The sequence below is a fragment of the Purpureocillium lilacinum genome (genome assembly GCF_023168085.1).
Source record: "Purpureocillium lilacinum CBS 284.36 DNA, scaffold_5, whole genome shotgun sequence".
Lineage (NCBI taxonomy): Eukaryota > Fungi > Ascomycota > Sordariomycetes > Hypocreales > Ophiocordycipitaceae > Purpureocillium > Purpureocillium lilacinum.
Window position 1 is genome coordinate 2,355,059 of NW_027072115.1, and position 22,787 is coordinate 2,377,845.

Here is a 22,787-nt window from a genome sequence, read left to right on the forward strand (position 1 = left end):
GAAACTGGCAGCTTTTTGTTATTAGCAGGTCTATGCCGCGGTAGCCTGGGGTATCTGAGCAATTAAAATACAATTAATGTTGTACACCACCGCTGCGTCTCTTGCACCGGGCGGCTCATCACCACCACCTCCTAGTCCGAGTCGTCATCATCCTTTCCGCCGTCACTCTTTCTGAACTTCTCCTTGCCCGTCGCAATCTCCGCCACGACGATGCGCCCGGCAAAGTTTCGTCCGTCCATGAGCTCGATGCAGCGCAGGGCCGCCTCGGGTTCCTTAAACTTCACGGTGACGATGCCCTCTGGCTCCTGGTCGTAGAGCACCACGCTGGTGACGGTCCCTAGCTTGGAGCACTCATCGCGAACGTCCTCCTTGATCTCCAGGACGTTGGCCGGGTCCTCCTCCAGCTCGAAGATGCGGAACATTTGGCGGAGAATCACCTTCTTGTGCCCCTTGGACGGGACCACCTCCGCCGGCGCCGTGAACCTCTCGTCCTCCTCGTCGCTCCAGTCGGCGAGCTTGGCGTCGAGCTTCTGCGTCTTCTTGATGACCTTTTGCCGGTCGCTCTGCGGGGGCCGCTTGGCGCTGGGCTGGCTGGCAGGCGTCGAGGTGCCGCTCTCCGGGTTGTATTTTACCTTTTTGTAGCTCGAGTCGGCCTCCTGCACGCGGATGCGGCCCTCGCCCTTGCCGCTGGGCAGGACGCGGAAGTCGGAGTCGTCGAGCAGCGTGAGGGCCATTTGGACGCTCGGCGGCTTGAAGAAGACGACGAGCGCGTCGCCCTTGAATTGCCCGGCGTCGTCCGTGTACAGCTTGATTCGCGGGGCGCCGCTGTCGATTTCCTCGGCGATGATGCCGCACTTCCGCGAGAAGAGGTCGTGGATCTCGGTGACGGTCGCGTCGAGCGGGAGGCCCGTCACGTACACGGCCGTGTTCTTAGGGGGCAGTTTGTTCTTGCTCTTCTTGGCCGGAGGTGCGCTCCTCGACCTCGCCGTTCCCTACAAACGAAGTACCTTGGTAAGACGGTGCTGCCGGGGCTGGGCATCGCAAGGATTTATATTTCTTACCTCGGATGCTTCCTCCGCCGTGTCCATCTTTCGCTTCTGCGCGCCCCCTCCGTTGCTGTGCGCCGCGGCCGCCGCAGGGGCCGTCACTCCGCCGTAGTCCTCAGCTTCGAGGGGCTCCTCGTCGTCGTCATCCCCCGTCGGGATCCACTCCTTGAGCTCCGGGTCGAACTCGAACTCGGTGCCGTCGTCGTGCACGGCGATGAACTTGCCGTCGAGCTTGGAGAAGGAGATGCGGTCGTCCCCGTCGAACTCCTCTGGGTTCTTGGGGAACGGAGGGTCCATTGCGGCGGGGGGGTGTTCCTGTCGCGCCCGAGAGAGCGAGCGTGCGGGCCGCGGTGATCAATATGAGAGAGGAGCACGTCGTACGCGCGATGTAAAGCGCAAGGAGGACGGGAGAGAAGACGCTGCAAGACGAAGGGTGGAAAAGTAGGTGTTTGTAAGGTGAGGTGGTCGGCCAGCGGAAGATTTACGTTGTCGCGGCGCCACAGGCTGGGCCCACCATGAGGTACCAGGCAGCTAGGTGCTACGCCGTTCGCAGCGTGCACCACGAGCATTCCTCAAGCAAGGGTGTAAGTTGTAAGAACCGCAGACTCCAGATTCATCGGTCGATGATGCTTTGCGTCAAATACGAACCAGAAAATTATACAGCTCGCAATGATTGCCTCATTCTTCATCAACATCAATGAGGAGGCACGATGGCGCAAGAGACACGGCTTGATGACGTTGTAAACATGATGGCTTGAGACTACCACCCTCTATCTTAATAATCCTCAATTCAATCACTGCCGATTCCTCAAGCCTGCTCGTCCTTTACTGTCTTCTTCGCGCCCTCCACAAACGCCTTGACGGCGTGCCCGCCACCGAGGGGCATGCCGCTGTCCGGGATGTAGCCACCGTTCTCGACCTTGATATGCAATGCGTCTGCAATGCCCGGCAGCCCTCCATCTCGCAGCGCCATGGTAAGACTCCCTAGAGCTTGGTGGAACTGCGGGCTCCTCACAACCTTCCTCAGCAAGCTGCGCTTGTCCTCCAGCGAGAGAGACGCCTTGGCAGCCTCGACGGCCTCGGCCGTCGGCTCCGCCTTGCCATCAAAGTCGGACACGCCCGTGGCGAGCACCATGACAGCCGGGGGCAGGCAGCCGAGGAGGGTGTCCGCAAGCTCAGGAGAGGCAGCATCCACCATGGCGACCGTGACGGAGGTCGGGAGGAGATGGTTGAGGTAGGGATACGGCAGGTCGGCATGCTGCTGCTGCTGGCCTCCAGCGAGTCCGGGCTGACCACGAAGTGATTCGAGAAAGTTTCTTACCGCGGCGGCGGCGTCCGGGGCTGACGAGGAGGCACTATGGTATCAAAGAAATGGTCAGCCCAATGCACTTGCCATGTTGGGCCATTAATTCGTCGTCACATCAGTCGGCTTCTCCAAGAGAAATGGATTCTTTATTGTACGTCCATTTGACTCCAATGTGCGCCAGACCGTGCGTCTGTCTTCGCTATCCTGCCAGGTAGCGGCGCAACTGTGCCGAGCAACCGTGTGCCTTCAAAACATGGGCCGTGAGATGGGATATCACCTACGCTCTTGCACCATCAGCGCCGCCTTCTCTCGACTCCTCGCCCTCTTCTCTGACATCTCCTCCTGTCGCGTCCGGACCCGCACCACCGCTGCCGCTACCGCGGTGGCTGTGAGGGCCCCGCGTACCCTCGACGTCTTCCATGGGCTCGTCATCGTCATCGTCTCGTCGGTCGTCAACGTTGCGGACAGCTGCGAGCTCCCGGGCCACGTTGACCTCTTCTCCCTGAAGCAGGCGGTGGACGATGTCGCCTATCTTGCGGTCTCGGGGGCTGAACCAGCCCGCATCGCCGTTTCGGCTCTGTGGCTTCGATTGCAACCAGAACAGGTATCGCTGGGACGACGACGCGAACTTCAGCACGAATATGCGGCCGTTTGTCTTGGACGTGGGGTGTTCCGCGTCGTACTCGTAGGGGACGAAGCTTCCGTCGGTCGGCACCATCACCAGGTCGAGCTCGGGCTCGTCCAACGGGTCGCTCCGCTTCCGCCAGCAAAAGTGTACCAGATCTGCAGTGGTCAGCGACGGCAGAGACGGACATCCGAGTAGCAATGTCAAACGAACCATCTTCGGAGTAGAGGTAGATGTAGCCAGGCTGTTCCTGGGGCTTCACCTTGGCCGGCCGGTCGCCGTTCTGTGACATGCAACGGTGAGCAACATGCACGCGACTGCCCCAAGGCGGATCGAGGTCGGATAGCGCTCACCTGCGTTTCGCACTGACCGGCCTTGAACGTTATGATGGGAGAAATAGGCATGGCGGCTCACTTTGACGCGAGGATGTGGCTGTGTATCGTCAAAGGGCTACGAAGTGGGAGAGATGCGAGAGGCAATGGAAGGCTGAGGTTACGGATGGAGCTCCGCCGCGCTGCTATGCCACACCAGGGCAGGCTGCAGGAGCTCTTACGTCGGAGCTCTGTGGCGTGGCACTTGGCTTGGTGGTACCTCGAAGCTGCCGGACCGACCATTCTCCGAGCAGAGGCCCAGGGACCCAGCAACGCCTTCCAGATCCACTCCAAAATTTGGCCCAAATAAATTTCCCGTCTGCAGCGCAATTCTCTCTCTTCCTCAACTTCGCTTGCACTCCCGTGCTCGAAACGCAACAAGGTGTTCGCCTGCGCCTCTCAATCACCTGCCATGCGCTGATGTCCTTTTATCTGTCAAGTGACAGATGATTCTTGCATTAATGAGACTGCAGCGGCCTGCACTCGTCCTGTTGCCCTCGGACGAGTGGCCAGCCTGAGGTGAGCATCCACTGTCCCACGAACGTTTTCCCTTGAGCAATCCCTTGCTCTTCCCCTTTACATGATGATACAAATTGGTCCGTGTTTCGGAGGCGGACTCAAGACCCGCTGCTTGACGAAACAACAAGCACATCGTGCATCTCTGATCACTTTTACTGCCTACTTGATGTCGTTCATCACTTTTGGCAATCACATGTGCTAACACACGTGTCACAGACAAGATGGGACTGTGAGAGCCTTGGTCGAGATCATTTCAGATCATATCGCTCATTACTTTCACGGATTGATCCGCTGGCGCGGTGCGAGCTCGAGCCCAACCTGGCCGTTTCGTGTCAAGGACTGTCCTCCACAGGGACCAGGCCCAGTGGCAACAACGAAAGTCACGACTCAAGCCATCGCTCGAGGAATCGCGATGTGCTGTTATCATGTGGAATGGTCATGCAACCGTGCCTCGCCAAGCCTGGGAGGTCGTCCCTTATCACCACCGCGAATTATGCGTTGCATCTCGCGCATATGGCGAGCAGATCGAAATTCGCGGATGGCGAAGTCCATTCGACTGTAACACATGTCCTTGTCGGTGAAGCTCTAGCTTTTCAGCCACCGCATACCCTTCCTCTTTGCGTCGTAGAAGTGACGGCCGACAGACATCGGATCTGTCTCGCAGGTTTCAGAGCTGCAACCCATGACCATAAGTTGCATTATATAGCAATTGAAATGTAAAAGAGTATCGAATATGAGCAATTAGTGTATATGGATGGTGATTCCTCAGGTCCTGGAGTGATGGTGGGCGCACAGAGCTTGGACCCAGGATGCCAGGGGATTATGTGTGCTGCGCAGCGCTTGCGCTCCCGGCTATCGATAAGCCCATCGGCGGGGTACCGACCCTCCAGCGCTCCAACTCAACGCGTCTGGCTCGGTAGCTCGCGTCACCTCTGCTTCACACACTCCGCGGCTCGCGTCATCAATACCGGTCGCATCGCGGCCCAGAGGACGCTTCTCACAATGTACGGGGACATGGGAGTCAAATTGGTGCGAGAATTTCCACTTGTGTTTGCACGACAGCACACGGGCGTTAACGACAGATGCAGGTCCAACATGCGAAACGGACACAGAACCTTGCCCATCTCCCACCCTACCAGACGGAGCTCGTGCGAGCCGTGACGAGAGAGGTCCGGGACCTCGACAAGGATGTGGCAGACCTGCTGGAGCCGTTCCAAGGCTCGTTCGATCCGGCCGCCGATCAGGCTGTCGCCTGTACGCTCCTCGTGAACCATCTCTCCATGCGCCGCAACAAGCGATGCCTGTTGGCGTACCACAGGACGCGGACGGACAAGCTTGAGGAGCTCGTATGGAACGGTTCCGACGTCGTCGACCTGTCGGGACAGCAGCTGCGCGAGTCTGCCGGCGGTGCCAACGGAGCATCCGCGGCAGGCGCTGAGGGGCCGACGAGCAGCTTGAGCCCGCAGGAGGAGGACTACGTCCGGCAGTACAGCGACCTCCTGGCCGCATACAAGGGGCAGTGGACAGACATTGACTTGACGGGCAGTCTCGAACCCCCGAGAGACCTCTTCATCGATGTCCGCGTGCTCAAGGACGCCGGCGAGATCCAGACAGAATACGGGTACGTTTCACTAATTCCGCAACCACGAACCTTTGACTAACGGTAATACTCCAGAGCAATTACATTGACAAAGAACAGCCAATTTTACGTGCGGCAGGGCGACGTGGAGCGACTTATTGCCCAGGGGTACCTGCAGAAACTGAGTTGATCCGGAAGACGTCAAGTTCGACACCGAGGACGGAGTCATACCATTACCAACCGCATAGCCGGCCCGGCAAGCCGTGTCCCAAAGTCGTTTCTTGCATCTACCCGCGGAGGCGCGGAGGCTCTCGGGCGAGACCTCGCGACATCGTCGTGGTGCGCAATCGATCCGGACGCCGAGAGCGGTCGTTACAACTTAGCCTCTTGTCCCGCTCATCGGCCTGTACAAGGGCGAGAACCAGCGTCGTGTTGGGAACACGAACGGCATCTTGTGTGACCACTCAAGCGGCACCACATGCAGAGACGGGAGTAGGACGGCCGGGGTATAGCAGCGATGTTGCATCGACGGAGCATGTCGGTGTAACGCAGCCAATGGAGCGGGACGGGCCATGGATCGGAACAGCGCGAGCGGGATTCAAGGCCGGTTGAGGAGTCGCATGTCGGCGGGTGTCGGGCCGCAGCGGATGCCATGAGCCGGGGCGGATGGGCAGGCCGGGGGTAGCCCGCATGGCGGCTTGGTACCATTCCATTGCCGTGTGCGCTTGGACGTGGGATATAGTTCAAACGTTATGAATTGAGGCAGCTTGGCGTTGCAACGGTGGAAAGGCATATAGGGCCGAGACGGTCATGGCGTGCTGCACGGCCATGGCGACTTTTGACGTCTTGCCCAGTTTTTGTTCGATGCTACATAATACCAGCATGCCTGCATACACCTTCCGGCCAGCGGTGAATTGGGAGCAGCTCGCTGTGCCATGTGCAAGTCTCGCCGTCTGCATGCCGGCTGAGACATCCAGACGCCTCCTGTTGGTGGCGTCGACGTCGGGAGTTCCAGTGCCGCAGAAGCCCAATCAAGCCCCGGAACCGGCTTCCCCACACGGCCTGTGGCAGCAGTCCTGGCGGGCAGTCTGGGCTGCGGGCACTGGCAGCTGGAGGGGGCGAGGGAGCAGCCCGTCCGCCCAAAACACCCACAGCGCAGGGGGGGCGCCGCCGCTGCACGAAATGGCAGCCAGCCCATTGGCCGCCAGTGCATTGATGCATGATCGGAGACCAGGGGACGGAGCACTCCGTCCTCTGGCTGCGCCCGCGAAAGCAGAGCTCGTCGACGGGGTTGCTTTGACGTTGGCCAGCGGCAGATGATGCAATGGTTGCGTGCGGCATCCCTCGCCGATCAGGGCATCGTGGATGAATGGATGAGGTGCTTCTGCAGCCCGCCCGCCCGCGGCATTACACCTTACTCGCGCTCCTTCCCTGGGCTGCTCCTGCCAGGCTCTCTGCCCGGCCACTAACGTAGGCAACTGACTGGGTCTAAATCGCCCCGATCCCGATAAGAGGACGCGCGCTGCAGAGCGCACGATAGCCGTGGCGTCCATCCCAAGCTTGTTTTGACTCGGCAAATTCTGAGCTGGGACCGGCAAGGTTCGCCTCTACCCCTCTCGCAAAAAGCTCTAGCCAAAGCTTCTCGGGATCATCATTATCAATTTCTGGTGCCTGGCCTGGCCGTCCTCGTGCCTCCTAATTGCGCCGGTCACCGTGCCCTCTGCCCATCTGCCATCGACCGAAAACGACCGTGGGCCGACCTTTGCCGATCGCTACACCACTTTCCAACTGACGACCACGTCCCGGGATATGCACAACCGCCGTTGAACGAGGCGCCGGTCTGCTCTTGGGGAGCTGCCGGCATCGGCATCCGACAATGTCCAACTCGATCTTGGGCTTCTCGCCTTGGCGCAGGCGAGCTTCGAGCCTCTCCTCGCACCGCGACCAGGCCCACGGCGACGGCGAGGACGGCAGCGAGCATCACCAGGACTCGTCGCTGCCAATCCCCTCCTCGCGCCTGCTCTCATCATCGGTCGGCTCGCCAAAGGGAGCACGCGAGCCGATCCGCTCGTACATTCACGCATCGGTGAGGGATCAGCTCGGTAGGAATTCGCCGTCCCCGATTTGAGACATACTCCCCGAGCCCGTAGCTGACCACTGGACATGTAGCACCCGTCGACAGCGAGCAGAACGCCCGCACGGTCCGCGAGGACACGGCCGAGCTCGCGAGCTACCTGCTGTCGGACGGCTCGGCGCAACGGCGGGCCTCGTTCCTGCAGCGGCAGCGTGGCTCAGTCCAGGATCTCTTTTCGCCGGACCGCGACGGCCATGTTGAGCGGCCCGACGACGACGCATGCACCACCCAAACTATCCAAGAAGTCTCGGAGCCGGCCTCACCAGAGAGCGAATCGGAAGAACCTGCAGAGGAAGGAGGTCCGTCGGTCCTGGCCAACCTGCTTAAGAGGTCGCCGCCGCAATCCGTCGCTGCCGACTCACCACTTCCGTCTGAGACGCATCTGCCGATACCCAAAGCCCCGTCGCCGCAGCCGGAGCCCCCGCTATGGACAGACACCGAGCCCACGGCGACTGAGGAAACGCCACTCCTGGGGGAATCCGCCCAGGTCCTGTACGACCACGCTGTGGATGAGGAGGGTCAGAAGAAGCCACCCACCAGGAGGTGGCTCAGTGGGCTTTCAGAGCGAGGTCAAAAGATCCATGGCCACGTCGCCAATGCCGTCGCGGTAGCGGCGAATCCGCGGCGCTGGGATCACCGGGCAATATGGCGTAACCTCATCGTCGAGCCTGTCTCTTGCCTCCCCGCCGTGGCTGTTGGCCTGTTGCTAAACATACTCGACGCTCTTTCTTACGGTAAGTGTCGGCTCATGCAATACGGTGTGAGGAGTTGCTGACCTGTGTAGGCATGATTCTGTTCCCGCTTGGAAAGCCAATCTTTGCGCACTTGGGTTCCGCCGGCATCTCCATTTACTACGTCAGCACCATTGTTTCCCAGCTCATCTTCTCCACTGGAAGCATCTTCAGGGGGGCAGTAGGCTCAGAACTGGTACGCCTCATTGTGTTTTCCCGGCGATCGTTCGTGTGTGGCTGATTACGATATAGATTGAAGTCGTGCCCTTCTTCCACAACATGGCCCAGAAGATTACCGATATTGTCGGCGAGGACGACCCTGACGCCGTAATTGCGACGACAATTGTGGCCTACGCCACGAGCTCCATGATGACAGGCCTGGTGTTTTATCTCATGGGCAAATTTAAATTCGGCTACATGGTCGGCTTCATCCCCAGGCACATCTTGATCGGATGCATTGGTGGTGTCGGATGGTTCCTAATCGCCACAGGCTTCGAGGTATCGGCAAGACTGGACGGCAGCCTCGAATACGACCTCGACACCCTCAAGAAGCTTATGCAGGCCGACACCGTATTGCTGTGGATCTTCCCTCTGGTCCTGGCAATTGTCCTGTTCTACGGCCAGTCCAAGGTCCGGTCCAAGTACTTCCTGCCGCTGTACATCTTAGCGATACCCCTGGTCTTTTACATATTTGTTGCGGCCATCGACGTGTTGAACGCAGACACCCTCCGCGACCATGGATGGATCTTCCAGGGACCACCGCCGGATGAACCCTGGTGGTACTTTTATACGTTGTATCAGTTCAAGCTGGTTCGATGGGACGCCGTCGTGGAGGTCATTCCGGCCATGCTGGCTCTCACGTTCTTCGGCATCCTCCATGTGCCCATCAACGTTCCGGCGCTGGCGCTCAACTGCGGCGAGGACAACGCTGATCTGGACAAGGAGCTGAAGCTCCACGGCTACTCTAACTTCTTGTCTGGTTGCTTCGGCAGCATCCAGAACTATCTCGTGTACGCCAATACGGTCTTTTTCATTCGGTCAGGAGGCGACAGGCGCTTGGCTGGGTACATTCTGGCCGCGCTCACCTTCGGAGTCATGCTGATCGGCCCGTCCCTCATTGGCTTTATCCCCGTCATGATGGTGGGAACACTCATTTTCGATCTCGGCTTCGAGCTGCTGCTGGAAGCCGTTTGGCTTCCGCGGAAGAAACTCAAGGTTGCCGAGTACCTGACTGTGATTGCAATTGTACTAGTCATGGGCATCTACGACTTTGTTGTTGGTATCGGTGTGGGCATTTTGTTGGCCTTTGTGTCGCTCATCATCCAGACCTCGCGAGTGTCTGCCATTCGAGGGACATACGACGGCGACATTGTCACCTCGACAGTGCGACGCAACCCGTCGCAACATCATTACTTGCACCAAGCGGGACAACAGATTTACATCATCAAACTAAATGGCTACCTCTTCTTCGGCACCATCGTCAGCGTCGAGGAAAAGATCCGAGCGATCCTAGACGATAACGTGTTTGCGAAGAAGCCCATCAAGTTCCTCATTCTGGACTTGTGGCATGTCAGCGGGCTTGACTACTCGGCAGGTGAGGCGTTCAACACCATAAGTCGGCTCCTCGACAACAAGGGGGTCCTTTTGGTGCTCAGCGGCGTCGACGCCGACAGCCAGCTTGGGCGGAACTTGCGCGCTGTCGGTCTCGGGAGCGACAAGATTGAGGTCACAATGCTCCCTAACCTGAACTCAGCACTAGAAAGCTGCGAGAACGAGCTCTTGAAGACTCTCTACGCAAGACAAGAAGAGTTGAATGGGGCAAAGCGAAACGCCACAGCAAGCCTGGATGTACCTACGGCCACGACCACGTCGGCATTGTCATCATTCGATCCTCCGTTCAATTCACCCCGGCAAAACCACTTGGCCGAGGCGGCGCGGGAAGCCCTGACCAACGTCGAGGTTCAGCGGCCATCCAGGTGGCAGAGCTTCAAGGAGCCACTGCGACTCATGCTGCAGGTATTCCAGGGCCTGAGCGACAAGAACGAAGACTTTTGGTTTCAGGCAGCCTCATACTTTAAGCGAAAGGAGTACGCAGCGGGCAAGGTGCTCTTCCAGCGCGGGGAGCCTGCCCACGGGTTCTACCTCGTCGAGCGGGGCATCCTCCGCGCCGAGTACGACCTGCCTCAGGGATGGCTTTGCGAGAGCATCGTTGCGGGAACGACGTGTGGCGAGCTGCCTTTCTTCTCCGAGACGGAGCGGACGGCGACGGCGCAGGTAGACAGGGACTGCGTGGTCTGGCAGATGGACCGTGAGAGCTGGGAGAAGCTCCAGAAAGACCATCCGGACGTGGCGCGGGAGCTGCTGCGGATATCGCTCAAGTTGACGAGCGAGCGTATGAGCGCCATTACGTCGTATATTTTGGCTATGGCCGGGTAGGCGATTGGTGTGCGAGTTGTCGTGCCCTCTCAAGGGCGGGTCATAGGTTACTCTTGTATCTAAGCGATTGCTCGATGGGTTGATATTCCCGACATGTAAATTGGCTCAGATATGTTTCCTGGTCAGTGAGAGACGAGGGTGATGTAGAGCCTCGCGAGTCGTGACGTGAAGTCGGCCGTGAGAAGCGGTTAGTCAGCCGCCAATTTGCCAGAAATGGAAATCGCCCCTAGGGTAGTCAACTTTGTCAGACTTGGGAACTACATCAAACTCCTCCATCAGTCCGATCTCCTGTGTCTCGATGAAAAGAGGTGTCGAAAGGGGTCATTCACGGGCCTGGAAAGTAAGGCTGCTGTATTTAAGGGCTCGTTGTCGTTGTCGACCCGTTGTGGTGGGTGTTGGAGGTTCGTCTGATTTGCCACTTTGACCGCAAGGGCGTCGACTTTATATCCACATGCCCACGACTCAACGCCATCACTCAACCCAACTCCCATCACAACCATCAATACGCCGGGCATCGGTAGCTCTACACGATGCCAAAGAGCTTACGTTCTATCCTGGGAACATCCAGCAGGGTGACAAAGCCATCTCGGCCCGCGCAGCCCCGGCAAGGCACATCGACGACATCCCCGTCATCCCCCTCGCCACGCAAAGGCACCAGCAACGCCCGGGGGCAGCAGCGGCGGCGGCGGCAACACAATGACGACGACGAGGATGAGGACGCGCTCTTCCAGGACAAGCTCACCGACGTGGGCGCCGTCGTGAAGCTGCTCGAGGAGGAGCTCACGCTGCGGGACGTGGTGCAGGCGATGCGGTACATCCGCGCGCACATGTTCACGCCCGTGCCGCCCACGGGCTTCAAGTCGACGCGCGCCGCCGAGCTGCTCAACTACCGGGCCGCCGTGCCGCCGCTCGTCACCCTCGGGCACGTCAACGCCGTGCTGGTGCGCGCGTCGCCCACGCGCACCGAGCGCGAGGTCGTCGAGCTCGTGGGCCGCGGGGTGCTGCGAAGGGTGCGCGTGGAGCGTCGCGGCGGTGCGGGCGAGGCGCTCGTCGAGGCGGCGGACCTCGAGGCCATGCTGCGTGGTCGCGGCGCGGGTGCCGGCGCGGGTGGCGGTATGGTGTCGAAGGAGACGGCGGACGCGTTTCTTGCGTTCCTGGCGCGGAACCCGACGGCGCAGACGCTCGCCGCTGAGGACCTGGACGGCGACGACGACGCGGGTGAGAATGGTGGCCTCGGCAGGGCGAGGACGGATGAGCTCGTCCGGGCCGGGTTCTTGACGAGCGCGACGCACGCCACGCCGGGGGACACGCTGCACGTGCGGCCCGAGGATCGCACGACGCTCACGTCCATCGAGCACGTCTCGCGCTTCGCCTCGGGCACCGTCTCCGCAGTCGGCGGGCAGAACGCGATCCACCTCGCCGGAGGCGGAGGCGGCAGCGGCAGCGGCAGCAGCGGCCGGCGCATCCCGACACTGCCGTCCTCCTCGTCCTCGCTCGGGGCCACACAGCCGGGGAGCTTCCGGGTGGCGGTCCCCGGCCACGGGCGGTACCTCAAGCTGGCCGAGGGAAGCGTGGACTGGATCCGCGAGGCGCTGGGGCGGACGCGCTGGGGCGAGGCGCCCGAGTCGTGGCTGCGGGAGCGCTTCGAGGGCGGGGGGCTGTACGGCACACGCTGGAAGGAGTTTTGGGGCGTCGAGTGGGAGTGGGTGCTTGGGCAGGCGGTCGGGCTTGGGGCCGTTGAGGTGTTTGAGACGGGCAGCGTGGGGAGGGGCGTGAGGGCGCTGGGCGGGTGAGGGCTGTGTGCCTCCTGTCTATGTGTCTGTCTGCCTATCTTCCTGTCTGTCTGTCTGGCTGGCAGGCTGGTCCTTGACAGTCCGGCCGTCTTCTCCCCCCTTAGGCCTCATGAGGGCTTCAAGACCGAAGCTTGCGCGGCACTTTGGTTTGAGGATACGGGATGCGAGTTTCGCGATGGATGGCCATCCGTCTGACGCGTGATCCGTCTGCTGGACCGAAACTGGCTCCGCCAACCATGGGGATTCCTGCCGCGTCGTCAAAACACTCACGGACGCACCTCACGATCTACAAGTAGTGAGCCTTCACCTCCTTCCACGGCTCTCACATCGCCCCCTGGAACCCTTCGCCCCTGACCCACCGAACGAAGCGCAGGTATATACCCAGATGGAACTTCAAGAATCCCGAGGGCCGCGCAGGCAACCACGAAACGTTTGGCGTGGTGGCACCGCGGTCTTGAACGGGCTACACATACACATATGGCACCGAGAGATAGATGTGGTAGTCTATTTGTGTCCATTCTGGCCAAGAGGGCCCTTTGCAAAGAACATATGGACTGTTGAAGGTGGATGGCAAAGCTGCCCCTGTTTGTACATTATACGATATACGATACATGGTATTAGACGGAGAGTCCGAAGTGGTCTGCGCTCGGACGTTCCTTGTGTGCCTACGCGGTATCTCAGTCCAAAGCAAGTGCATAATGTGAGGCATCGTTGCCCGTACAACAGAGTGAGTGGGCTGGCCAAGATGCCAAAGCTTGGACGCCTAGACGCACATCGAGGCTCGGCGGCATGGCAGCCAAGGACCTCGCATCACGCATGACATCGGGACCGGACTCTGTAGTCCAGAACGCGTGAGAATTGTCAGGCCATCCGTCCATCCGGCCGGTCGCGGGCAAGCAACCATCTCATATTCTCATCCCCAGTGCCGCGACTCGTATACGTCATCGGCCACCCACCTCACCTTGACGAAACAAACTCACTATCTGCAAACTCAGAAGCCCCGATGGCCGACGACTGTTCACCCGATTCTCCCCAGTCACCGTATCATGCAATTCCATTATTAATGCCACTCGCAAGAAAGCCTGCAGAAGCTCGGAGTTCGCACTTCGGAGTTAACCCGATAGCTTGCTGCCTGGGGGCGATCGCGGTGCATGCAGCTCCATTTGGGTGAATATAGTCTAGTCAGGGCCGGCGAGCTAGACCAAGATGATCGTAACAGGCCATTGTCGACAACCGCGTGCATAGCAGGCTGCCGTATTTTGTTCTCCTCGTCTGAGATAAAAAGATGTGCCCGAGCCGCATTCCAAAACTCCTGTACTGTTAGTATCGTTCCCAGTGTCGTTAAAGTCCGTCTTCCACAGGGTTGATCCCGGCACCGCCGAAACACCAGACATCGTCGTCGCGGAACAACGCATCGCGCATCGACTCATCGGACACAGGGTCCCATTTCTGAGACAGAGACAAACACGGTCACCCCAGCATGGCAACGTATTTTGTCACTGGGGCATCCCGGGGCCTGGGCCTCGGCATTTGCACCGCCCTGGCTGCCCGCCCGGCGACAGAGGTATCCGCCGTCTTCGCCGCCGTCCGCACCGAGACAGACGCGCTGAAACGCCTCATCGCCGACTCGTCCGGCCGGGTGCAGGCCGTCTCGGTCGATGTGACGTCCGAGAATAGCGTCAAGGGTGCCGCGGCCAAAGTCGAGCATGGCCTGGGAAACAAGGGCCTTGACGCCGTGGTGAATGCGGCTGGCGTCATGGACTTTGTTCCCGATGGCATCGAGCACATGTGAGTTGCGTGCAAGCTGCTATGGCGGTGTCAGTCACTCATGCGTGAATGTCATGACGCAACATAGGAACGAGCTTAGCTCGACCCTCACCACCAACGTGACAAGCGTACACCTCGTCACGGCTGCCCTGCTACCGCTGCTCCGCCGTGGCAGTCTGAAAAAGATCATCAACATGTGAAGTACCCCGGTTCGTTTTATCATCGGCCCCGGCTGACGCGTGCTAGATCGTCAACCCTCGGGTCCATCAGCATGGCAGCCACGTTCTCGCCAAGTCCGGCGCCTGCGTACAAGGTTTCCAAGGCGGCTCTCAACATGCTGACGGTGCAGTACGCCCTCTCTCTCAAGAACGAGGGCTTCACTGCCGTCGTCATCTCACCAGGGGTAAGTGAGGTACAGAACAGGCGCACTGGCGACATGCCGGCGCCTTCCCACGAGACGCCTCAAACGCTGATCACACATCTTGGCTGGCGCAGTGGGTAAAGACGGACATGGGCAGCTCGCGGGCCGATCTCGACATCGAAACGAGCATCAAGGCGACGCTGGATATCGTGGACCGGGTGGGGGCTTCCGACACTGGCAAGTTCTTCAACATCCACGTTCCGGCATGGGAGGATGCCCCAGGAATGAACCAGTACGACGGCGGGCAGCCTCCGTGGTAGCGCGCCTGCGCCCGCGGCTATTCGGAGGGCGAGGGGGGATAACTTGGCTGGGAGCATCGGCGGTTGAGGATTTTGTGTGTCCCGTCTGGAATCCAAGGATGAGCCATGTAAAAGTGAGATGTCAAGTTTCAGATGCCACGCCGGATGGCTTGCCTTAAGTCTGACATACCGCGCGCCGCGCGTACTCAATCACTTTACGCGACCCAAGAGTGGTAACGTGCGTGGATGGCCTGGAACCATTTTCGGGCGCATTGTCAAGTGCGCACACTTTGCGACGCCGGTGTCTCTGGTGGGTGCGACAAACGACGACCGAGCATTCCACGAGCTCATCCCAACAACCCCACACTCAAGCTCCTCTCGAGATATTAAGCGACGGTCCATAGACAGCTCATCGGTCACAACCGAGCCGTGAGGCTACGCTTGACTCGAGAGAAACGGCATTCTGCGGGTACGTCAGTTCGGGGGTGCATAACATGTCTTAGTAGTCTTGCCCTTTCCGTTGCATCTCACCTCACATGGTGAGATACTCGGACATGCTGTTTCTCTTTACTATAACGCCGCCCCTCCTGCTGGCCAACGGATTCAAGTAGTAGATGCCGTGGGGCTAAATGTATTATTAGTCTCCTTCTCATTTATGTGTACAAAATAGTAGACTGTGGACTGCAGTGTGTACGAGCAGCAGCAAAGTGGGCAGAGAGGTCCACTGGCATCGATACGAGATGTCGTGCATTGCGGGTACAAGCCGGCGAACTGGCAAAAGTTTAAGCTTGGCCGCTACGAGATGCAGGTACGGGTACTGTAATCGAGGTGTAGGTACTCCATGACATGGTTGAAACCTTTCCATCCATGCGGGGGATGTCGTGCTGCGACAGAGTTCACGCAAAGGTCCTTTGCTCCTCTGACCTGATCGCGGTGTGATGTGCGTCTTTGTATCAGCCACTTGGGGAGGGGTGGTTCCACCGGATGAGCCGAGACGGATACTCGCAATAGGAGAACGAGTTGCAATCAGCTTTTGACGGGGCGAGCAGAGAGACAAGAGGCACAACACACCCCATTCGACAAGACGTGTGGCTCGGAGGTGAAGGGTCCGCCGGCCCGGCATCAGTGGCCGGCGCAGGTACCAGATTAACCAGGCCAGCCCGCGCCAGGGGATCATGGCCTGGCTTCGGCGGCGTTGGGCATCCTTGATGAACTGGGGTCGACGCCTCCACTCTCTAATACCGGCATGCCGGATGTGTTCCTGGTGCCTGCATATTTGTACGAGGATGTAGCCAACATGAAAGGGGGGCCCTGCGCCGTTGCGGCCGTCCGCCCAAGCCGGACTCGCAGGCGCCGGCCAGTCGACGCCTGTGACGAGGCTTGTACGATGCAACCCTGGAGGTGATTCGGCCGCAGGACGGCCACATGCCGGCAGGCGACGATGCCGCGGCAGCGCCGCACTCGGGCGGGTTGGTCTGCTTTCGCGGCTTGGCCTCGATCATGACGACGACGTCGACGACGATCTCCTAGCGACTGCAGGTCGTTAGTCCAGATGCCATGTGCGAATGTACAAGTACGAGTACTGCCAAGATTGGACCAGGTGCGCTCTGCGTGAAGAAGTCCGTGTCCTCGTGGGCGGACGGGGATGGAGGCGACGGCCGCCGCTGGAGACTGGAGACCGGGCATCGGATCGACGACAAGAGAAGCAACAGCAGCAGGAAGCTCTTCTTTCTCGTCCAGCACACCAACTCGCAAGGTCCGCGGCTAACCTGATGCGGGGGGCAACCCTTGCTGGCGCCCTCCAAGGGTGGGATTTAATCGAAATTGGCCCAGGCCCTTGGCTTGGAGAAGAAAGGGGGGAGAAGCATTCCCAGGGGTCGGTCCCGATGTGCAGAGGAAAAAAAAAGGGGTGGGGGAAGAGGAGCCAAAGAATATTGATGACGATGTCACCTGCGCGTCTGCCAAGTGATGAGCTCGTGAGGGAGGCGACGATATTGGCTGCGCCTTGGTCGCGTGTGAGGCAGAAGGGAGATGAGGATCTTGACCGGGCTGGCTGGAGGCGATGCGTGGATAGGTTGAGGCTCAGATTGGTGCTCGGGGTTGCTGAGGTGCTGACGGGAGTGTCCAGATGCAGCAGACCACGGCGGCGGCAGTTGGGGCTGCTAGTGCTGCTGAACTCGGGAGCCAGCCCGTCGAGGTGCCAAGGGCAGGTCCTGGGCTACTAGAGGGGCACTGGGGGCACTGCAGGCGCTAGGTACCTACGGGCACGTCCCCGGCCTTCCATGGACTTGGGGTTCCGTCCAGGGTGCCCGGGGCCTTCGGGCGGTCCCTTTCGGGGGTCACACACCACTCCACTGAGCCGACGAAGCAGGTGCCCGGGTGCTGGTAAACCCGGCATGGAGGCTGCCCGGGGCTCTGCTCAGGTGCCTCAACTCGACAGACGTTCCTGCGTAAAACGCCCACCATTGACTGCTCGCTGGACGGTCGAGAAAATTACCTACAATATTGGGACACCCCTCCACCTCGGACGGTCCGGCCGCAGCTCGTCCGATGTTGTTGACACTTGCAGTCGACAAAGACATGCCGCCCATTTTGGTGGCAGCAAGCTCTTGGCCACTAAAGGCTCGGGCCTGGACCGCGCTCCACTCGCCGTCTCCAGCGTCGCGGGGTGTCCCGGCAAGGCGCGAGCCTGATGGCCGGTGGATGGTGGGCTCCGGCTAGGCCAGGCCAGGCACTGGGCCGCCACCCGCACCGGTGGCACCCACCAGGGCCTCCCCCCCCCCCCCCCCCCCCCCCCCCCCCCAAAAAAAAAAGTCAATCTCTCAAACGCCAGCTTGGGAAGCCTTCCCGGACGGCGTGTGCATTCCTCGCGCATACAGGCGTGCCCGACACATCACGAACGGCACCGAATGGGTAAGGTATTGGAGCTCTGCCTCTTGCAAACCACCGGCGACAGCGGCACCAACGGGATCGTCATCGGCCTCGTCGTTGTGCTTGCCCGCTCGCTCGCCCGGTCCCTCCAGGGTCCCAAGTTTCGTCACGCGAAAGCTGCGCGTGGCGTGACCGGGACGCAGACTGGCGGACAAAGGGGGCGTGGCCCGGCCAACCCAGCCGAATCAGAGGCAGCGGACTCGCCTGGTCTGACTATCGCAATTACCGTCAGGTAATTACACCATTGAGAACCACCTGCGCCCACCACCACTCCCGTCACCACCAGGCGGGCACCCACCCGATGGGCTGTGCTGTGCTGTGCTGTGCTGCGTGCTGTGCTGCGCTGCTGTTGCGGCGCTCCAGCTGTGTGGGTGGAAGCCCCAGAAAGACAGTTCAGGGGTGGCTGCAGCGACCGCGACCGCCAACAGCCACCCACGCCGAGTGAGAGCCACTAGGCTAGGTCGCCTTCGACCCGACGCCCCCCGCGCTAGATTAACCCCTGGGCTCTCTGCGCTATACGGCAGCGCCATACTGTGCCCGCTGTGCCCTCTGCTCCGTCTGCTCGTCCCATGCTGCTAGTGGACGTTTTTCAAGGCACGCCAGATCCGTGACGCCGCGTCCTGCGGCTTAGCGCAACAGCACCCAGAGGCAGGTCATTTATAGGCCCGTAGCGTCTTGGGTTAGTGCTCCGCAGTGCACCCCCGGACAGGTACTCGTACAGTCCAATGTACCCCAATGTAGCCCGGCATTGCGGGTAGGCCGTAGTAGCTCACCTGGGCGCTGCTTCCTTCCACTCCACCTCCCACGTCTTCAACACCATCGTCTAAACCTCCCTCCGTCTTCCGCTCCCGCTCTCCACCTTCACCCGCCCCGGAGCAGAGAGTCGTATCCTGGCCCAGGGAGTTTTGCGTCTATTGGGCCTCTCCCTCTGCCCGTCCTCCCCCGCCTCGCATCGCACGCCGTCGCGTTTGCGTCATTCTATTGCCAGGCGCACAGTAACGAAGCGCCCCTTCGGCTCGGTGGGCCTGTCTCGAAGCCTCCCGTCCTACTCCCAGGCAAGGGAACCCTCTCGCTCGTTCTCAGATATCTCGGCCACGGCCGCCACCTGCCCCTCCCCCGCGACGATACGGTCGACTACTTCCCCAAGATCGACCTCGCCGTTCCCCATCGCCGACACGTCTCGTCAGCACAGCTGCAGGCTCGCTCAATCACCGCCTCGGACGCTCGGACGAAGCCACAGCGACTTGCACGCAACCGCCGCGGTCTGGCCGATCTCATCAGCTTGTGCGAGCCCAGCACAAGACCGAAAAAGGAATCAGCGTCGAGACCTGCGTTGCTAGTGCCCTGCCTGACATTCGACGGTCGCATCTTGTGCAGACCTGAGTCGGACGCCATCTGCTTTGTTTCTTTTGGCCCACTGCCGCGTCTTTCCCAGCAGAGGCGACGGCAACAGACGGACGGGCCTGCTGTTTTTGCTCCGACCACGGAAGTCTGGTCTGGTTGGCCGACAGGCCACGCTGTCGGCCAAGTTTACGGTACGGCATCGCCTCCCACCTCTGCCACATGACCCGATGCAATGCCTGCGTTGTATTGTTGCGGCAAGCACAGGAGTTATTCCTGCGCTATGGTCACCACCACCTCCATGATCGAGTCTCGATACTGACCGCTCTCATTTTCAGGCAAACACTTGCCGCAAATCCGGTGCCATTGGGCGGCCAGCGCCCAGCACTCACCCTTCGTTTTATCCTTTCATTCATGCGAGCCGCCGTCATTCGCGGTCGCCTGACCAAGCATATCAGCGCGGATTACGTCCACCAGCCCGACATTTCGCCGTTCACCAGCGCCTTGATTCAGCTCGCGTGTTAATGGACTCGACAAAGGCCGGCGCGTAGTCCCCCCCGCTGCAACAGCCCACGTCTTCTTCGGCTGCTCCGCCGATTACATCGACAAATATCTACCACTATGGCCACAGCATTGCCTCGCCCTTCGCGGCCGTCGAACGGCCCGCCAAGCATGGCGCTGCCTGCGCTACCCATCAGCAAGACTCGAAAGAGCACCGGCAACCTGAACGCTGCCGCCAACCCCATTAAATCCGCACCCACAACGCCTCGCAGTGGCCTGCGAGCCCCGTCCGGCGTTCTCGCACCTCCTTTACCGATCCCGACCTCCGCCTTGCCTCACCCGAGGCCGTCTCCGAGCCTCAACGCTGCTGGCAAGACTCTTAGAAAGACAGTCAGCATCAACTCTTTCCCTCATCCGCCCAGGGGCGACCACCGGTCGACTAGCATGCCTCCTAGCCCCCTGGCAAACGAACAGGCCCGATCCCGCAAAGCCAAGTCACCAAAAGAGCTCTCCCACAGCACCTTCTCGCCCACCACCCCTAGCCTTCTCAACGGGAGCGGAGAGGGCAAGTCAGTGAGCAGCGTGCGCATGTCGGACGGCCTGATAAGCGTCTCCTCGCCGCCTCATAGTCGCAGTTCCTCGGCCCAGGACTCATACTCGACATCTGCCACCACGTACGAGGACTCGGGCGAGGCATCGCAGAACGCCGACGCATCCCGGCCTGCCTCCATGTCGGACAAGCGGTCCTCCAAGGGCGAGGGCAAGGGCAACGTTATCGTGAGCGTGCGTGTGCGGCCCGACGCCAACACCGACCAGCAAAGTCCTGAGGGAGAATGGATGGTGGACGGCCGAAAGTCACTCATCGCCTACCGGGGCAAAGAGGGCGGCGATCATTACTATGGTATGCTATGCAAAAACACAGCTCATCGCTTCGCCTCGTTGCTAACCTCGGCTCAGACAATGTCTTTACGACTCATGACAATAACTCGCGCGTCTACGACCATATCGCAAAGCGACTCGTCCGCCGCGTCATGGAGGGCTATCACGGCACCGTCTTCGCCTACGGTATGACGGGTACTGGAAAGACGTTTTCCATGCAGGGAACGGCCTCTTCGCCGGGCGTGATCCCTCTAGCCATTACCGACATCTTCTCCTACATCCGCGAAACCCCATCCCGAGAGTTCTTGCTCCGAGTAAGCTATCTGGAAATTTATAACGAGAAGATTCATGACTTGTTGAGCATGCCCACGGGGAGCGGTGTCGGTGGCGCCGTCCAACAAGACGAGATCAAGCTGCGTGAGGACAGCAAGCGTGGCGTCTACGCGACCCCGCTCAAGGAGGAGATTGTTCAGAGCCCTACCCAGCTGCTGCGAGTGATTGCTCGCGGTGACCAGGCCCGTCGGACGGCCAGCACGCAGTTCAACGCCCGTAGCTCTCGAAGTCACGCCGTCGTGCAGATCGTCGTTGAAAGCCGCGAGCGCATTCCAGGAGCCGGAGCTGGCGGACCCGAGGGCAAGAGATCTGCCATACTTCCTGGAGGAGTTCGAGTGTCGACGCTGAGCCTTATTGACCTTGCTGGCTCGGAGAAGGCCGCCGAGTCCAAGGAGCGCAGACAGGAAGGTGCTCACATCAACAAGAGCCTTCTGACGCTGGGCACCGTCATCGCCAAGCTCTCTGAATGGAAAGACAAGGAAGCCAAGGGCGGGGACAAGGAGGGAAAACATCTGCCGTACCGTGACAGCAAACTGACGCGCCTGCTTCAGGGTGCATTATCCGGCAACTCGCTGGTCAGCATCCTTTGCACGATTCAAATAGGTGCCGCTGGCAGCGCCGCCGCCGCAAACACCCACACGACCGAAACACTAAACACCCTCAAGTTTGCGTCGAGGGCCAAGAACAACATTGTGAGTCACGCAAAGAGAGCCGAAGAAGCCCTCGGTGCCGGCGGCGATGGCGGTGCTCGAGTGCTATTGGAGCGATACCGGATGGAAATTCTTGAGCTCCGGCAGCAACTCGACACTAAGGCCAAGAAGAACAAGGATACTGAGAAGGAGAAGGAGGATGAAGCGGAGAAGGTTCGTGAGCAGGAAATGTCGGAACGACACGAAGAACAGATGCTCGAGATGCAACTCGCGAGGACGGCACTGAAAGAGCGCATCGATCATCTGAACCGGCTCATACTCAGCTCCAAGTCGATTGGCGTCAACTCGAACGGATCCATGAGCTCTCTCGGCCAGTATGCCAGGTTCTCTCAGCTGTCACTCACGGGCTCTGTTCGGTCGTCGGTTGCCACTTCCAACGGCACGAAGCCGTTGATGGAGCGGACCGCATCCATGACTTCGACTTCGTCCACGATCGGGCGGCGGTCGAGCGCCGGACAGAGATTATGCGGCGGAGACGCCGACGCTGCGGAAGGCGAGGACGACAGCGTCGGAGAATACGGAGACGGGACTGCGTCCCTGACGGCGCAGAACCGAGCGCTGCAGGCCGACCTGGCGGACAAGAACCGATACATCGCGACGCTAGAGAAACGGCTTCTTCAGGCGCGGCGAGCGAGCTCGTCCCGAACGTCGGTCGGCTTCTCGACGCCAAAGGGAATCATGGTTGGTGAAGATCACAGCGTTGCCGCCGCGTTGAAGGAGAAGGACGCAGAGATCGCGGACCTGCGAGAGAGACTATACGACAAGGACAGGATGTTGTCAGCCCTCCGCAGTGCGGCCCGGTCGCGAGACAATGCCGACGCATCGGTCGAGGCGCGATCTCCTCAGTCTCAACACGGAGGGCGTGGTAAGCACCCGACGAGCCCGACTCCAACGAAGCCAGCGAGGGGACGCACCAAGAGCGTCGACGAGATGAACCGGATGCTCGAGGAAATGATCCAGGACGGCGTCGAGACGGGACACATCGTTAAGAGTGCTCGTGGCAGCGTCCGACTGCCGGTGAGCCACGGAACGGAGACGCTGGGCTCCCCTGGGGAGCTCGAGCCACTACGTCAGGGCCCCGTACCGCCCGAGGGCGACGGCTTGGCCGCGGTTGAGGCTGCCTGA

General features: G+C 60.2%; 7 protein-coding genes across 7 annotated transcripts; 5 read left to right on the forward strand and 2 right to left on the reverse strand.

The window, feature by feature from the left end:
- Positions 1 to 131: 131 nt before the first annotated feature.
- PLICBS_007306 (uncharacterized protein) lies at positions 132 to 1,343 on the reverse strand (the record flags this gene model as incomplete). The annotated part of the gene is made up of 2 exons (XM_018320740.2): positions 132 to 992; positions 1,062 to 1,343. The coding sequence occupies 2 exons, from the start codon at positions 1,341 to 1,343 to the stop codon at positions 132 to 134; spliced, it is 1,143 nt and encodes a 380-aa protein (XP_018180637.1).
- Positions 1,344 to 1,854: 511 nt separating this feature from the next.
- PLICBS_007307 (uncharacterized protein) lies at positions 1,855 to 3,381 on the reverse strand (the record flags this gene model as incomplete). The annotated part of the gene is made up of 4 exons (XM_018320741.1): positions 1,855 to 2,401; positions 2,634 to 3,135; positions 3,191 to 3,260; positions 3,331 to 3,381. The coding sequence occupies 4 exons, from the start codon at positions 3,379 to 3,381 to the stop codon at positions 1,855 to 1,857; spliced, it is 1,170 nt and encodes a 389-aa protein (XP_018180638.1).
- Positions 3,382 to 4,869: 1,488 nt separating this feature from the next.
- PLICBS_007308 (DNA replication protein psf1) lies at positions 4,870 to 5,636 on the forward strand (the record flags this gene model as incomplete). Its single annotated transcript, XM_018320743.2, has 3 exons — positions 4,870 to 4,896; positions 4,956 to 5,488; positions 5,543 to 5,636. 3 exons carry the CDS (start codon positions 4,870 to 4,872, stop codon positions 5,634 to 5,636), a joined length of 654 nt encoding a protein of 217 aa, XP_018180640.1.
- Positions 5,637 to 7,322: 1,686 nt separating this feature from the next.
- Positions 7,323 to 10,747, forward strand: PLICBS_007309 (uncharacterized protein; the record flags this gene model as incomplete). Its single annotated transcript, XM_018320744.2, has 4 exons — positions 7,323 to 7,548; positions 7,616 to 8,314; positions 8,365 to 8,507; positions 8,564 to 10,747. 4 exons carry the CDS (start codon positions 7,323 to 7,325, stop codon positions 10,745 to 10,747), a joined length of 3,252 nt encoding a protein of 1,083 aa, XP_018180641.2.
- Positions 10,748 to 11,277: 530 nt separating this feature from the next.
- PLICBS_007310 (uncharacterized protein) lies at positions 11,278 to 12,540 on the forward strand (the record flags this gene model as incomplete). Its single annotated transcript, XM_018320745.2, has 1 exon — positions 11,278 to 12,540. One exon carries the CDS (start codon positions 11,278 to 11,280, stop codon positions 12,538 to 12,540), a length of 1,263 nt encoding a protein of 420 aa, XP_018180642.2.
- Positions 12,541 to 14,020: 1,480 nt separating this feature from the next.
- On the forward strand, positions 14,021 to 14,988 carry PLICBS_007311 (uncharacterized protein; the record flags this gene model as incomplete). Its single annotated transcript, XM_018320746.2, has 4 exons — positions 14,021 to 14,328; positions 14,396 to 14,503; positions 14,554 to 14,710; positions 14,803 to 14,988. 4 exons carry the CDS (start codon positions 14,021 to 14,023, stop codon positions 14,986 to 14,988), a joined length of 759 nt encoding a protein of 252 aa, XP_018180643.2.
- Positions 14,989 to 19,911: 4,923 nt separating this feature from the next.
- Positions 19,912 to 22,787, forward strand: PLICBS_007312 (uncharacterized protein; the record flags this gene model as incomplete). The annotated part of the gene is made up of 2 exons (XM_018320747.2): positions 19,912 to 20,641; positions 20,698 to 22,787. The coding sequence occupies 2 exons, from the start codon at positions 19,912 to 19,914 to the stop codon at positions 22,785 to 22,787; spliced, it is 2,820 nt and encodes a 939-aa protein (XP_018180644.2).